We start from the raw sequence: 16,173 nt of genomic DNA, 5'->3' as shown, positions 1-16,173 counted from the left end.
TCAGGGGACATTTTCATATCACAGAATGGTTGGGCTTGAAAGGCCCCTCTGTAGATCACCCGGTCCAACCCCCTGCCAAGGCAGGGCCACCCAGAGCAGGTCACACAGGAACATGTCAAGGAGGGTTTGAATGTCTCCAGAGAGGGAGACTTCACACCCTCCTGTGCAGCCTGTTCAGTGCTCTGACACCCTCAGTGTAAAGAAGTTCTTCCTCATGCTGAGGTGAGACTTGTTGTGTGTTAGTTTATGGCCATTGCTCCTCATCCTGTCCCTGGGCACCACTGGAAAGAGTCTGGCACCATCCTCCTGGCACCCACCTTTGAGATACTGATCTGCATTGATGAGATTCCCTCTCAGTCTGCTCTCCTCCAGACTATGTACAACAGTTAGCAGAGCAGCCTGGGTGAAACCAGAGAATACCTGCTCATGGGTAATGGCAGACTCTTTGAACCATAAGGTATAATGCAACTTCCCTTAGTGGATTTTAGTTTTAATCAACAACATCTTCAAAGGATATAAGCAGGAGATTAACAGTATGAGTTCATCTTTGTACCCTCTGCCCTATTGTCTGATAGAATAGTAACATTCAGGATGTTTAGTGCTCAGGATGGTGTTTATGACAGTGCAGTTTCTGGATTAGAAAGATAAAAACATCAGGTAACGGGTGGTCTATAGAAATGTGTTACTTCCCCATTTCGCTCTCCTTTCTGCCCCCTGACAGAGGTTTAAGTTCCACCAGCTTGCAGTGGAATTGCAGGTCTGCATCAGTCCTGCAATAATGAGTTTCTCCCTTATGAAAATAGGTGTCTTTTGTCAGGGAGCACAAGAGCAGGGCTGAGTGTGACCACAGGATTGGAAGGGCAGGATCCTTGTTGCCAGAGCCCAGGCCCTTTATTCCTGAACAGGGCAAGGGGACCGATAAACATTACTCTCCAGTGGTCATGAGGCAGATGCCAGGAACTGAATGGGTTTGCAATCAATCCAGGAAGCCCAGACAATGAGTCACTATCATCAGTGGACAGACCTGTCCTACAGCACTGCACAGGGCAGGACCAGGGGGCTTGGGTTGAAACGGCCCTGCTGTGTGCTGGCTGGGGTCCAGTTACGGAACTGATTGAAGATGGAGCTGCATTGCACAGCATGTGAGCAGCCTTCCTTAGTGCTTGCTGTTCCAAAGGAGGCTTAGGTATTTCCTGTTTGTGGATAGGTGGTATGGGGGGACATTTTTGGTGTTCTTTTCCTATTGTCCTACCTTGGAAATGAGCGGACTGATGCACTAAGTATTTATGGAAAACATACCACGGGTTGCTCTGTCTGTTAATAATTATTTAGCAAGACATTGTAGTTAATTTGTTATTATAATTAAATGTATGTATTTAAATTCTTATGGCTGGTTTGGGTATTCCCACACAAAAAATCTTCGTCGTAGAATAATACAGGTTGGAAGGTACCTCTGGAGCTCATCTGTTTGGATTTCTGCTCAAAGCAGATCTTAAAGTGAGTGCTTATGGCTCTGTTTAGTGGAGCTGTCAATCCTTCTAGAGGTGGCAGATTTCCTGCTCTCTCTGTGCCCTTGTTCCCATGTTTAACCATCTTCACGGTAAAGAAAAGGGGTGGATTTGGTTTTTTGTTTTTTTCCTGCATTGGAATTTTCAGTTAAAATTAGGCAGCTGCTTCTTGTCCTACATTGAAATCTTCCATTTTAATTGTGCCATGATGACTGTCGGAATCCATTTTTAAAACTGGGTGTAAACTCAATACACGTGTGACCCTGAAGGACTGACAGCACAGTGCGCAGGTCGAGATAAGTGTCAAAAGGTGCCTTAAAATTCTTGCAGCCAACTTTACCAGTGCGTTTTAGGTGTGAACTGTGACACTGTTCCTCTTGCAATCCTGGATTTCTTGAGAAAACTCTGCCAGCAGCAAAGCAAAAGCTCAGCTGTGGTCAAAGACCTAGTTAAGGAAATGCGTAATGCTTGGAAGCTGAAAAGAATCTGTCAAGTAGAACATCAAAAAGATAAACTTGTATATGCCCTAATCCTTTCTCCATGCCCTGTCTTGGTCAATGCTCACTTGTTCTCTATTTCACCCCACTCCCACTTTGTTCTTCAATAAATGAATCCTTGCTTCCAGAGGTTGTTTTTTTTTGTCCCTAGGAGCATGCCCTTCTGTTTTCTGCTAGTAAATATGCTATTTGAGGATAAATTCTGCTAGTCACAGCTTCTAAAGTGATTAATATCTAGCTGTTCTTTACATGCGGAAAAATCTGTTATCAATCAAACTGACATCTTTGCTAGCTTGCATAGTACTCACTTGAAAGTAACTAACAGAGATTGTCCTCTTTCTCTTACCAGATGTGTGCAATAGTACCAATCTTCCTGAAGTTGAGATCATCAGTCTACTGGAAGAGCAGCTGCCTCATTATAAGCTAAGAGCAGATACAATCTATGGTTATGACCACGACGACTGGCTTCATACACCTCTCATTTCCCCTGATGTGAATATTGACTTAACAACTGAGCAAATAGAAGAGACCCTGAAATACTTCCGTAAGTCAAAAATTCGCTAATGGTACTGAATAAAAGTGCTATTTCTGTCACCTTCTCTGAAGCATTTGTTCGATTCTGTTACAACTGGGGGAAGCAAGAGATCTGGTGGTGATTTGCTGCTTTGGTCTTCAGGCAATTTGGTGGTCTTCGTGACCAGATAGGAAACAAAGGAAGCATTTAACCAAGGGCAGCAATTGCATTTGTAATTTGTCCATGCACTTCACGTTATCAAATACTGGTGAAACTGAAATACTTTTTGCTTGTGATCTCTCTGGCAAGAAACTAAGATTTCTGATCTGTTCAATGCAGAAAGCTTAGGCCTGTTTCAGTATTTGCTTTCTTTGAACATGTTCTCTGCCACATTGCACTGTTGTCTGATGGCACCATGTGCCAGCATCACAGCATGACATCAATTTTCTGCAGCTTAGGCTTCTAGAGAAGACTTGTGAAGAAACAAACTGAACTATTTGGGTTGATTTGGTTTGTCCCTTTCTTGTGTTCATATTCACGCTATTGGGCAAAAAAAGTACCTTTTTGTGCCTGGAGGGAAAGTTTGTAGAGTTGTGACCACCTTGGTTTTTCATTCTTTTGTTTGAGCTTATAGATGAATGGTGAATGGTTTCATGCCTCTCTTTGGGTTCGTCCATTGTGGATATTGACTTAGCTGTGCAATTAGAGAAGATTGATCATCTGGTTGCTGATTTATCAAGTAGTTTATGATTAAATTAGTCTTTGTCCCCTCCCCCCCCAAATGGTTTCATGTGAAGGTGCAATTTTGTTGATCCTCTGGGTGCGTTGCATGTTAAAATAGTCTGCAGAGCATCAAACCAATAGCTTATATGCTGAAGCTATAGTAGTTAGACTATACATACATTATAGTAGTAGATAGATTTAAGTAGATGTAGTTGAGACACTGTGGAGCTCTGAATACATGACTCATCACAAATCTTTGCAAAGATGGCATCATTGCATTTTGAAGCACCTGGACAATTCACTTTGTAAGGAGCAAAGCTGGTAAAGAAAAGCATTAAGAATATGAAGAACTGACTTTCTGACCTTAGTGCTTCAACAGCGGGCATGAAGTATTATAGTAGATAGTTTACATATGCAGTCTGCACAAAACTGGGGGGGGGAGAGAGGCAAGTTGATCTATGGAATCAGTTATACTCCAGCTCCTTGTTTTGTGTCAGTCCATTAGTGCTGTTACAATGGTGGCAGAATTTGCCTTAAAGAAATGTTTTGAAATGTCAGGTTTCCAAAGTCTTTAGTAACAGGATTAGTCCTGTCTTGTAAATAAGATTGTCTATGCAGGTGAACTGTTGCAATAACAACAAGGAACATGTTATGCTAGTTGGGACAAGGAGGTAAAAATCCGTGTGGGAGCATCCTGACTCTCCCACGAGATGCTGGTGAGGCATGTAGCGTGCAATGGTGCATGCCTGTTGGGATGGATACAGAATGAAGTTACATACAGCAGAATGAGATAGCAGTAGCTGCCTGGAACTGTGAGTACGTAAACGATTTTATCCAGCTTTTACCTTACAGACATAGTGACTGCAGCCTTACCATATTGCTTGATTGAAGGTTTCATCCAGTCAGCTGGCTTGAATGGAAAAATTTTGCCTGTAATTCCTGCCACAACATATGTTTTCTGCTTTTATTGGGAAATAACTGCTTGAAGAAGAGGAACTGAGCAAGGAGAGCTTCTGTAAGGAAAAGTTAATTCCTTACTACTTACATGCAGACACTTGTGTATAGATAGTTTTAGAAGTTTAAGCGAATTTGGATTGAGCCTTAGACTGATATATGGGGAAACTGAGATCTCTGACTTTACCCTTGTTCAGTTAGTGTGAACAAGTTATATAATGCATATATACATGACATCTAGACATTCCAGGCCAGGCTGGATGTGGTTCTGGGCAACCTGACCTAGTTGAAAATGTCCCTGCTCATTGCAGGGCGTTGGACTAAATGAGCTTTGAAGGTTCCTTCCAACCAAACTACTCTACGATCCTGTGAGGTGTAAGGTCATAAAACTTTGTCATGGTTGGCAACGATGGCATTGATTGTAAACTTTGGTTTATAGAAAAATGAACTATCAAAGTAAGAGTACTATTTTAAGTAAGTTGGCAGACTTGTGGCTTGTGCCATCACCACTTGGCAAAGTGCTTTCTGTGGTGTGGCTGCTTGTACAATGATTCATGTTGGGTGCTGCAGTTAAGGCACTCCTGTACCTGTTTAGTTTGTGTTAAAAACCTTGACACCAGGGTAAGCAAATACTGTAACTTGTCTCTTGGAGAGCTTTAGGATTCACACATTTATGCTATGTTCAAGTCAGTATCTGTGTTTTAGGAATTTTATGGATGTAGTGGAGCTTTAAAAGTAACAAAAATGAAATTTCAGAATCAAAATTTTCTTTAGCCAAAGGAAGAATTCATCGATTTTGCTGCAATACAAAAGGAATCCTTTTGTCAGAACTAAAGTGCCCTACACATACACAGTGGTGTTGTATCTTCTTCAAGCTTTTAGAGACACACAAAGATAATTAAAATTGGTACTTGAACTTGAGGTAGTGCAAGAGATTTTTAGGTGAAGAATGAACTCTGTTTGATTGTGAATGGTCCCTGGTGCTCTAGTCTCCATCAGCTTTGAAGCCAGGATGTAATATGAATAGTTAAGTCTATCAAACAGGCTTGTCAATAGGGAGCTTGTGATGCTGCATACCTATTTGTGCTTTTTAGTCTCTGAATGATACATTTATCATAGAATAGTTAGGGTTGGAAGGGACCTTAAGATCATCCAGTTCCAACCCCCCGCCGTGGGCAGGGACACCTCACACTAAACTGTGTCACCCCTGCCAGGGATGGAGCATTCACAACTTTCCTGGGCAACCTATTCCAGTGCCTCACCACCCTCACAGTAAAGAACTTCTTCCTTAGATCTAACCTGAACTTCCCCTGTTTCAGTTTGAACCCCTCACCCCTTGTCCTGTCACTACAGTCCCTGATGAAGAGTCCCTCCCCGGCATCCCTATAGGCCCCCTTCAGACGCTGGAAGCTGCTCTGAGGTCTCCATGCAGCTTCTCTTCTCCAGGCTGAACAGCCCCAACTTTCTCAGCCTGTCTTCATATGGGAGGTGCTCCAGTCCCCTGATCATCCTCGTGTCCTCCTCTGGGCTTGTTCCAACAGTTCCATGGCCTTCTTATGTTGAGGACACCAGAACTGTACACAATACTCCAAGTGAGATCTCATGAGAGCAGAGGGGCAGGATCACCTCCTTCAACCTGCAATTATTATATTTAATGAGAGGCTCTGTGTTTGTTTGGGTAGATCCAGGTGTCTCCAAAGACAAGTTACCTGTGAAAGAACCCGTATCACTTGTAGCAACAGTATTCTCTACTTTGTGTTCATCTGCGTTTGCATTTGCTCCCAGGAGAGAATCCATGAGAAATGTTACTTCCAGGAGTGAGCCAACATCTAAGCAACTGGCAGGTGTATTGCTGTCCTCGAAAGCAACAGCACTAAAATGACGGAGTTTTCTGAAGAGCTGGTAGGTGTTTGGAGTGGTGTATTTTGAAGCTGTTGAAGTGTACAGATGCTTTTTCATTCTATTAAAAAAGTAGATAAGTAGCAACTGGGATAGGAGCTAGAAGAAGCTCTAGTGGCCTCTGAAGAGCTGTGAGCTGCTCCTCATCCAAGGGTGCTTAGAGTCTTTGATGTAGCTGCTGCTGGTTAGTGATGGTCTAACACCTTTGTAGCTGGTGTTGGGAGAGCCCTACGTAACAGCCAGGTCTGGAGCACAGCTCCCAGAGACAGTCAACAGATGCAGCAATTTGTGTGGAAGGTGCAAAGAAGGGGTCCTCATCTGAGTTCAGAACAGCCTAGATCTTCAGGTATGGTGGTGATGTGCCACAGGGTCCACTCTCTAGGTTTTGGGTCACCTGTCCCTGACAGGGCAGACACCTTAACCCAGGCAGAGCTTCACGTGGTGGATGCCCCTTCTAGTGGAAGGTGTCCTGCCCATGGCAGGTGTTTGGAACTGCAGGAGCTTTAAGGTCCCTTGCAACCCAAAGCAGTCTGGGATTCTGTGGTAAGTGTCAAGCTGCTGGGGAGTGCCTAGGGCCTCTCACTGAGCCTTTGTGCTGGAGGTATGCTGCTGCTGAAGAGCTGTCACCAAGTACACAAGTGAAAAGAGGAAGTCAGCAGGCTGCACAGCATCAGGGAGAATGAGACACATAGGCAGGATCCGGGAGGAGTGGCTGAACATCAGAGGATTGTGCTCCCATTCAGTGGGACCTTGACAGGGTGGAGACAGGAGAAAGAAGAGCCTTGTGCAGTTCAACAAGGGGAAGTGCAAAGTCCTGCATCTGGGGAGGAACCAGCCCATGTACCAGGATATGCTGGGGTCTGACCAGCTGGAAGGCAGCCTTGCAAAAAAGGGCTTGGGGGGTCCTGGTGGACAGCAAGCTGAACATGAGCCAGAAATGTGCCCCTGCTGCAAAAAGGCTAATGGTATCCTGGGCTGTGTTAGGAGGAGCATTGCCAGCAGATCGAGGGAGGTTGATCCTTCCTCTGTACTCAACGCCAGTGGGGCCATACCTGGAGTGCTGGGTCCAGTTCTGGGCTCCCTGATTCCGTATTCCATTCTGTGTAATGCGACCTGCATTTCTTTCTCAGGAAGCTGCAGAGATGACTGTCAGTGGGTTTTCCTTGTTAGAAAAATAGGTCATAACCATGCTACTGTAATGGTTTTGTCTGTCCAATCAAGCGTGATGTGAAGCTCAACTTCATTTTACAACTCTTTTTGCTGTCTCAGGAGAAATACAACCACAAACTAAAAATACAGATATTATAGTTTGAATTATTTTCAGGGGGTGAAGAGTTTACAGATCTGTTTAAAGCTTTACTTCTTCATTTCCTTGTGCTAGATGAGGTGTATTCTCTTAACTCTCCAGTTGTTGCTGTCATAGTCTCATTTACAGTGTATGTATGCCCAGCGATAGCTGTGGTGCTGAAGACCACATCAGTTTGGCTTTTATACAAGTGCAGATGTAGCACACTCCAGTAATCATTTGGGAGAAGGGAGAAATAAGCCTTTCATGTAGAAAAGAGTTTTTTTTCCTGAAGTAATTTCATCTGTCTACCCCTGTCTCTGGTGAAGTCATTTTGTTGCAGTGGGAGAACAGTTCGACTGTTCCCTGCATCAGAAGGATCTTTGTGTATACCAGGTGAGGTCAGTGTGCCCTAACAGTGTGCAGAAGGGACCAGCTCTGTCCCATCTGTAGGAAGTACCTGTACCTGTTTTGACAACCTGTTTTGCTAAGCAAAATACTACACTGGAAGAGATCTCTGACCTAAGTTGCAGAGCAATTTGCTCTTACTAAATGTGTGGTCACAGGATGACTCCTGTTCCATATTCTTTTAGACTGTGAAATGCCAAAATCTCTTCAGTAAATGAGATTCCGATTTCCAAGTACCAATCTGCCAGCCTGCACTTGAAAATGAGTTGGGTTTTTAAGTAGGCCTGTTTCCTTTTCCATGCTTTTTAACTGACTTTCTTTCTTTCAAGTTATTTAAATGAGGCAAATTGCAAAGTAATTGTTGTGGCAGTGCCCGATTTAATATACAGTGCATAGGCAGACTGTACAGCTGCTCTGATGAAAAGGACTCTTGACAATGTTAATGGGGTGGGCAACTTTATCCTGAGTAGTAGCATCTGTAGGAAATAATGGAAGGATATGGTGTTTAGTTATCTGAACACCCTGATGTGGTGCTGTAGCCAAGAGAAGAAATGTGACCCATAGTAAATGGATTGGGAAATAATACACTGTTGCAGCTGCAATGGAAATACTCCGTCCATCACTGGTGTTCATTTCAGAGGATCTTCCCAGAATTGGAAAAGGTTTGGAGAAGAATGCTGAGAATGACTAAGCATGGGAACACATGATTTATAGTGCCATAATGTGTAATGGCATTCTTTGAATACTTTATTTGCCAGCAGGGATGACTTGCTGCTCCTTTGTGCCCTAGCAACATGGTTCAGTGCATCCTTGAATATGGTGCTACAACTTCCTGGAGAGGCCGTGTTTATAAATCATAGAATCATAGAACGGTTTGGGTTGGAAAGGACCTTAAGATCATCTAGTTCCAACCCCCTGCCATGGGCAGGGACACCTCACACTAAACCAGGTTGTTCCAACCCCCTAAGTCCAGCCTGGCCTTGAGCACTGCCAGGGATGGGGCAGCCACAGCTTCTCTGGGCACCCTGTGCCAGCGCCTCAGCACCCTCACAGGGAGGAACTTCTGCCTTAGATCTAACCTGAACTTCCCCTGTTTCAGTCTGAACCCATCACCCCTTGTCCTATCGCTACAGTCCCTGATGAAGAGTCCCTCTCCAGGTTCCTTGTAGCCCCCTTCAGACACTGGAAGCTGCTCTGAGGTCTCCACGCAGCTTCTCTTCTCCAGGCTGAACAGCCCCAATGTTCTCAGCCTGTCTCCATACAGGAGGTGCTCCAGCCCCTAAGCATCCGCATGGCCTCCTCTGGACTTGCTCCAACAGCTCCATGTCCTTCTGATGCTGAGGACAGCAGAGCTGCACACGGTGCTGCAAGTGGGGTCTCACAAGAGCAGAACGGCAAAATGAATGGGGTAGATTTTTTTTGCAAACTTTCTGTTCAAACAAGGAAAGGGGTTTGTGGTTTGGGTTTGCTTTGGTTTGTTTTAATAACCTGGCTAGTTTAGGCAGATTTAGCGTTGACCTGTGGCATGAATTTATTCCACCCAGAAAGGAAGGAGGAGAGGACCAATGGGCTTTTCAAGCCAACTATTCTGTGTAATAAAACCCCTTTGTAACTGCAGACTTAAGGAGTCCTCAGTCTGTGTGGTCACAGTTGGATACTGGAGTTCTTTATCGGTCTGTATGTTTTCCTCTGTGAGGATAATGTTGCCATGTGGACTTTTGAATGCACAGAGGTCTGTAGAAGCTGTCGACTAGAAAAATTACACCATCCTGGTAAGTTTTACTTTAGGTGAATGCAATATACAGCTGTAGGAAGGAAAAGCAGGGCTGCAGAGGTTGAAAGCAGGTTCTGCAAGCACACAGCTGCTTTGGTAGCCTGGTCAGACTCCTTGTGTTCGACTTGAAAACCCTTCCAGCTCCTGCTTTGTGGGGCTACTGTTTCTCATACAACTGAAGGGATGCTTGCTTCTGCATACCTGGATATGCAGTACTCTGTCTGTCTGGGGTTTCTGTCTTCATGCTGGGAAGATCATACCCTCATCCCATATTTCCAGGTCTCTTGGGGAGTACTGAAATCATTTGACCACACAAGTGATTTTCTCCACAGGAAAATGATGCCTTTCTGGATTACAGCAGTATGTTTCCAATCAGATCTGTAGGAAAACAGTGAGAAACCAAAAAGCCCCAAACCCCACCTCCGTTTTTATCCTGTCTCATTGAAACGGGGGTGAGGAAGAAACTTCTAGCGTGTTGAAGATCTCCTTTGTTTAAAATGTCAGGAGGTAAAAAGGAGAGAGTCCCTGCAGCAATTCAAGCTGGTAGCCAGAGTTCATTCTTTGTATCTTAAATACTTGTTTCATAACATCACCAGACCAAAATTACCTTTGGGACAAAAATAATACAAGTGGAACAAATAGCTTATATGCAGAGCAATTGGGTTAATGTTGCTATAGGAACCTTTATTTTTCTCTGCCAGTATTTTAGCAGTGTAGCTTTAATTGCATTTAATAGCATGAGCAGCTCTTGCTTTGTGAGAATGCAGACTGAGCTAGGGCAGGAGGGAGTGTCTTGACACATTCCTCTGTTCCAAGATGGCACAGTGTGAGCGCAGAATGCTCGCATTTGGCAGAAATGCTTGCTCCCTTCAACATACAGGGGGGTGTTTAAAGGTAGTTGCATGAACTTTGCATGTCCAAAGGCTTTTAGTGGCTTTTAATCCTGTGTGATTTACTAACATGAGGTTCGTATGCGCTTACTGTATTGCTTTCACATCAGTATTGGGCATAACGAGAATCTAGTCAGAAAAATGAAGCCAAAGATAACACTATCTCTGTCAAAAATGAGAGGAAGTCCTGTTTTTCATGCCTTTGTTATTGTATCTCTTGATTTCAAGAGGGCTAAGGTCAGCTTGATGTGAAAGCAGTGGCATAGGGTAGCCTCTGTCCTCCTGGAGATAAGAATGGCTTGTGCTTTTCATGTGGAAGGCTAGAAGCTGACAGGGCATGGAGATTTCTTAGTCTCTGATGGGTATGGAGGGGCAGAAGCTGAAGACAACAGCCTTCGTTCTGGCAGCCAAAGCTCAGGTGCAGGCTGCTCAATTCTTGTTGACTTTGCATTTTGGTATCCTATAAATAGGGGGGAAGTACAAGTTAAATGTGGTGGACCTTTGTTAAGGTTGTGCTTCTTTGGATTGAGTTTGCCTCCCAAGAATGGCAGCACTTGCAACCTACAGCAGGTTAACCTACCTGCTTGGGTGTTACATCCTTGCTGGCCTCTCTCCAGTATATCCATGTCTCTTACAGTGGGGAAGCCAGAACTGGACCCAGCGCTACAGATGTGGCATCACCAGTGCCAAGTAGAGAGAAATCTTGTGCATATTGACAAATACTGTATTTGTTACTATATTCTGGGATGAGCACAGTGATGGTTTTTTTGATCTATTTATTTTATTTGCAGAATTGGAAACCTTTTATTTTCCAGCGAGATCGTGTACATGCAAACAAAGGTGTATATCTGAATTTGGCCCTGGTCTGGAGCATTGGAGTTGAGTGAATGACATAGGCAATTGCCACTGACAGATGCATGGCAAATGTGCGAACGGATCTGTTAATGTGATTCAGCTATTAATATGTACAAGGGATGTGGCAATTCCCAACCTCAAAGTTACTGCAGTGATGTCTTTATACCAGTAAAGCTGAAATACTAAGGTGGTAACAAAGCCAATGTGTTTTTCTCTGCATAGTTTGACTATTCCTTACTCGTTTTACAGTAAAATAGGTGTTTGCTTCATTACAGTAAGGCAAAATGGTACCAGTCAGGGAGTAGAGTAAGTGGTAACAACCTAGAAAAGACGTGAGTGAGGGTGAGCTTAACAGAAATCTGCAAAATCGTGAGTGATTGGAAAGGAGTGATGAATTGAGTGTTCAGATTTCCACAGCTGAAAGCACCAGATAAGGCTCGTAAAAGCGAGTTGCAAAGCAAAAGGTGAGGCTTTCTTATCTCATGAATAGTAGATGCATGGAACTCCTTGCAGGAGGATGTTGGAAGTGCTAAAAATATACATGGCTCAGGAATAGACAGGATAAGTCCTTCAGGAGCTTCAGGGGTATCTGTATCTGTCTCAGGCTGTCTCTCTGGAGATGGAAACAATTGGAGGTTGGGAGGGCAGTTGAGGGGAGGTATTGGCTAGTTCTGCCCTACCTGCTCATGGCTGTTCTTTAGAGATGGAGTCTTCAGCTAGACAGGCACCTCCTTGGTCAGACCCACTATAGCTGTTACTAACATGTGTTGCATACGGTTTAGTAAGAAAGGGGCAGAAAGTGGTGAAGAACGTGTGGTGGTTATGGATCAAATGGATGTCAGTGCCTTCGGTACCCGAATCTGCACAGATTCAGAAATGCTTTTTGAATTGCAGTGTTTGGTGATGATTTAATGCCATGTGTTCCCCAGATTCTCTTCTAACAGCTTAAACACCATCTTACTGGGTGCTGCAGAAGTCTTCCCTTTCCGAAACACTGGGCACAAACATTAACCTGTTCTGGTGACAGCCGTCAGCATTTTTAGGAACAGATGAGTGAAAGTTTGTCCTGGCCCCTTGGTTTTGGCTGTGAAGCTTAGATGCTTGTTTAAAAACAGGGTTAGTGGTTCATGGAGAGGGCAAAAAGCAAGAGCAGATTAGCTTTCTTGCAGGGGGACATGTGTTGCTGCCCTGATTTTTGAGTCTTTCGTTTTTTGTTTGCCACTTTGCCAGTAACAGGCTGCATAAAGGATTCTATTATGTCAGCCCAAACAGTGTAACAAGGCAGTAGCATAGTTTGATTTTCCATGGGGAAGGCAAGCTTTTATCAGACTCTGTGGAGGAGAGTGGTAACGGACTAGCTTTTCATCATTAATGTACTGCATGTACCCAGTGAACCGCAATGGCGCGATGCTGCTGTTCTGTAAGGCAGCAGCGTTGTATCGGCTTCCAGAGCAAGGATTTCAGTTTCCAGTATGGAGGAATACTTCTGTTCTGTAAAGCCAGGAACAGCAAAATGCGTTTCCTTCATCTCTGCATCGCTTTTTGGAGCCAGCACGTTTCCATGGCAACATGTTTGACTGGAAAAGATGTGGAGAGCAGGGGGGAAAGGAAGGAGTTGGAAGCAGCCAGGCAGTGGTGTGTGTCCCCACGTCAGCGCATCAGCCTTTTGATAGGATGTTTTTTTTAACACCCATCCCCGGCTCCTGTGCAGAGCTGCTTTATTAGAGGAGCCATCGGGGCATCTGCTTTTCCCTTCTGCAGCCTTCTTTATTTTTCTTCTTGCCAAGTACACCCTCCACACCCCCCTTCTGCTTCAGTTGCAGCCTCGCTGAGGATGTGCGGCTCATTTTCCTCTCGTTGGGAGCTTCCTTGCGCTGTGGTGTGTTGCAAAGGCAGGAAGGCATGGCTGCATTTCACTTGACCTTAGCAGCAGAGTGAAATCTCGTCTGTGTTGCTGACGGATACTGACTATGCAGAAATTTATTGAAGCAGATTATTATGAACTGGACTGGTATTATGAAGAATGCACGGATGGTAAATATTTCTTTCTAGTCTCTTGTTGCAGAATTTGGAGCTGTAAGACTGGAGCATTGTTATTCATAGGTTTAAAAAACGGAATACCTTGAAAAAGGCAGCAACCTGGTGTAGTGGAGATGGTGTAGTGGAGATGCCCATATCTCTGTTGCACCTCGGCATCTCTTGTGGCCATGCTACAGGAGATGGCTGGACAGCTTTCTCTCTTTCCAAGGGAGTGGCAGAGGAACATATGTGGTACATGAGCAATCTTAGGGCAAGGGCAGTAATATTTGAAATGTTAACTGCGTGTATAATAATTGAGCTAAATTTAAACACTCTTACTGTAAGATTCTGTGTTGGCTTAAGTCTGTTGTTTTTTATGCATTCCCAGTATGCTGTAATGCATATGTATTTAATGTGTTAAGCAGCAGGACGTTTTCTCTCTGGCTATTTGTGAAAGACATTTAAAACTGTAGCTTCTTAGAAGTGAGCAGGTTAACTTTTGAATTGGAAGCGTTTCAGGCTCTGGTGAGTATTATCTTGTGGGCCTCTTGCAATTTTTCTAGTGTTTGCTTGGGCATTTATTTCTTTCACAGCATGGAATATCTTCTGGTAGAAGGCAGATGAGGAAGGGTAAGGAATGGCTAAAACTGCTCTCTGCAGAGTGGAAAAATCAAGATTCCTTATCGATGTCACTCTGTGGTAACCTCTAAACTAAAATACAGCCTTTGGGAAAGCAGTGGCTGTATATGGATTTTATCCTGGTTGGACAGCGTGGCTTAAACAAGACAGGTCTGAGATCACGGTGAAGCAAAGATCAGAAAGGAGTAAGGAGTGTAGGTCCAGGGGATGTATTATGTTGTACACAAAGATATTTCATAGTGCTTTGATAACAGTATCAGAGGGGATGTGAAGAGTATATATGTGTGACAAAATTGGGGGTTTATGATCTTTTGGGATCTGAATCCAATCTCAGAAGCTTGTTAAACTTGAATTTCTCTTACGTTTGTTTAGGTATTCCTGTCCAGGTGTTCAAAGAGGAAAGGTGCATATTTATTTGAAAGCTCTGACCACTTAAAGTTGGATTGAACCCATTATGTAACCTTTATCCTCTAGGTTTAACCCTAGTAAATACTGATTTAATCTATGTACTCATTAATCCGTATGATGTAACAGGCTTAGTTGGCCTGGTTTTAGATGCTTCAGATCAGACAGTTGTACTGTCATTAAGAGCAGTAGCTGATTTCTGTGTTTTCCCCAGGTTAAATACGGATAGGTTTCTTTTTAGTGTTCTTATTATGGTCCTCTGTGTGCTCAAAGTGTCATTGTGCAGAAGCATGAAATGCCTGAATGAGCTGAGAACTGCTTCTCAGTTTTACCTTTAAGCTGTATGCTGCACTGGAGAAACTGTGGGAGCTCCATAGTAATGGAATAATCAGCAGGTGTTAGGCAAGCACCTTGTGGGATCAGGGCCTCAGGAGCGCTGTGGTCTGGTGTGATTCTGGGCTGCCATTTTTTTTTGTGCTGAGCCCCTGATTATCTTTAATTATATAAATATATATAGAAATTATATGCTTTATATATATATATATATATATATAATATACACACTGCTGAGGATTGCCCAGGGTACTCCTTCCCTGAGCAGAGATCTACTGAGAATCACCTAGAGCATGCTCTGGCTGGCTGCTTAGGAAGTTCTCCCCTAAGAGAAAGCAGGCTTTAATGTCAATAGGCTCCAGTAGGTAAGACATAATGCTTCTTTTAGAATCACTTTTTACTTTTAATTAAAATGTTATTTTTTACATGATGGAAGGATAGTGCTGTCAGCCCTGGGCTGAATGGTACTCTTACAGAGTTTCATGGAGCGTTAACATGCTTTAGCTTTCTTTTGCTTCTCCCAGTCCAAGTGTGCAAGGAGGACGGGAGTTGTGGTGGAAGGCAGTCTTTGGCCTTTGGTACTGGCTTATTAATTTGAGTCTAAAGCGGTATTGGTATTTCCTATTGACAGAGAAAGGTATTCTAAGTGTAGTAGGAGGCAAAAGGCAGTAGTAGAAAACGGAGCTTTTCCAAAAACCTGGAGCAAATGGTATGTTGTAATGGATGCTTGTGTTTTGATGTTTGGTTTCTCTACCATTATTTGTCAGTATCAGTGTCATTTGCCAGTGATTCTTTATATACTCAGTAGCGAGTGATTGGTACTTGCAGCTCAGCTGACCTGTTTTGAATATCTATTTTAAGACAAGATGATGCCTCATTAGCTTATTTCTCTGCTCTACATGGACCTTCCGGAGCTCCTGTCTGTCTGTGTTCAACTGTGAATCCCACCCAGCTCAACCTTTTTGGTAACTGTAACACTGGAGGAGAGTTGGCAGTGCATTGATAGTAACAGGAAACCTCACAAGATATTACCCCATGGAATTATTTTTCTGATTAAATTATCCATGTATTCTTTTGTCGGAGTCGCTGGCACTCAGATTTCCATTTAAAAGATGTGATTTCATTTGTTTTCCTTTATTTAATGATTCTTTCAGCAGCACAGTTTCTTGCTCTTCAAAGAAAGAAAACAAAGAGCACCCTAAGATTACACCAGGATAGAAGATTTCAATGACTCCCGCTGTTAGCTCAGATGCAATGAATTCTGTATGGGCTGATGTAGTCATGATGTCTTCAGCTTGCATTTGGTGTCAGCAATTCTTTTTTAATACCTTCCGGAAGCAAATGAACAAATGCACAAAATTTCCCATTTATAAATATTTACCAAGAGTTTCTGGAGTTGGAATAATGAATTAATCCCTTTTATGTAAGGTCCTCTACAGAGTTTATTTTTGGTAAGATTAAATGGAAGTA

At 43.5% G+C, this 16,173-nt stretch overlaps 1 protein-coding gene across 7 annotated transcripts in view; it reads left to right on the top strand.

Moving 5' to 3' along the window:
- The window catches only part of TRAK1 (trafficking kinesin protein 1), a 128,381-nt gene that overhangs the window by 60,360 nt on the left and 51,848 nt on the right, over positions 1-16,173 (top strand). For 4 of the 7 annotated variants that reach the window (XM_057431500.1, XM_057431498.1, XM_057431502.1 and 1 more), the window contains one exon: positions 2,355-2,549. Coding sequence is in view for 3 of the 7 variants with exons in the window: in XM_057431503.1 (XP_057287486.1) it covers positions 13,278-13,341 (64 nt within the window). In the remaining 4 variants the exon portion in view is untranslated. Of the gene's footprint in view, positions 1-2,354; positions 2,550-12,988; positions 13,342-16,173 lie in introns of those variants that run through there. The other 3 variants (XM_057431503.1, XM_057431501.1, XM_057431505.1) reach the window with 1 other exon arrangement.

The sequence above is a fragment of the Pezoporus wallicus genome, unplaced genomic scaffold, assembly GCF_028554395.1.
Source record: "Pezoporus wallicus isolate ANWC-B61680 ecotype Strahan unplaced genomic scaffold, APGP_CSIRO_Pwel_v1 scaffold_11491, whole genome shotgun sequence".
Classification (NCBI taxonomy): domain Eukaryota; kingdom Metazoa; phylum Chordata; class Aves; order Psittaciformes; family Psittacidae; genus Pezoporus; species Pezoporus wallicus.
Note: the sequence above shows the minus strand (reverse complement) of the source record. Positions and strands in the feature narration are given on the sequence as shown.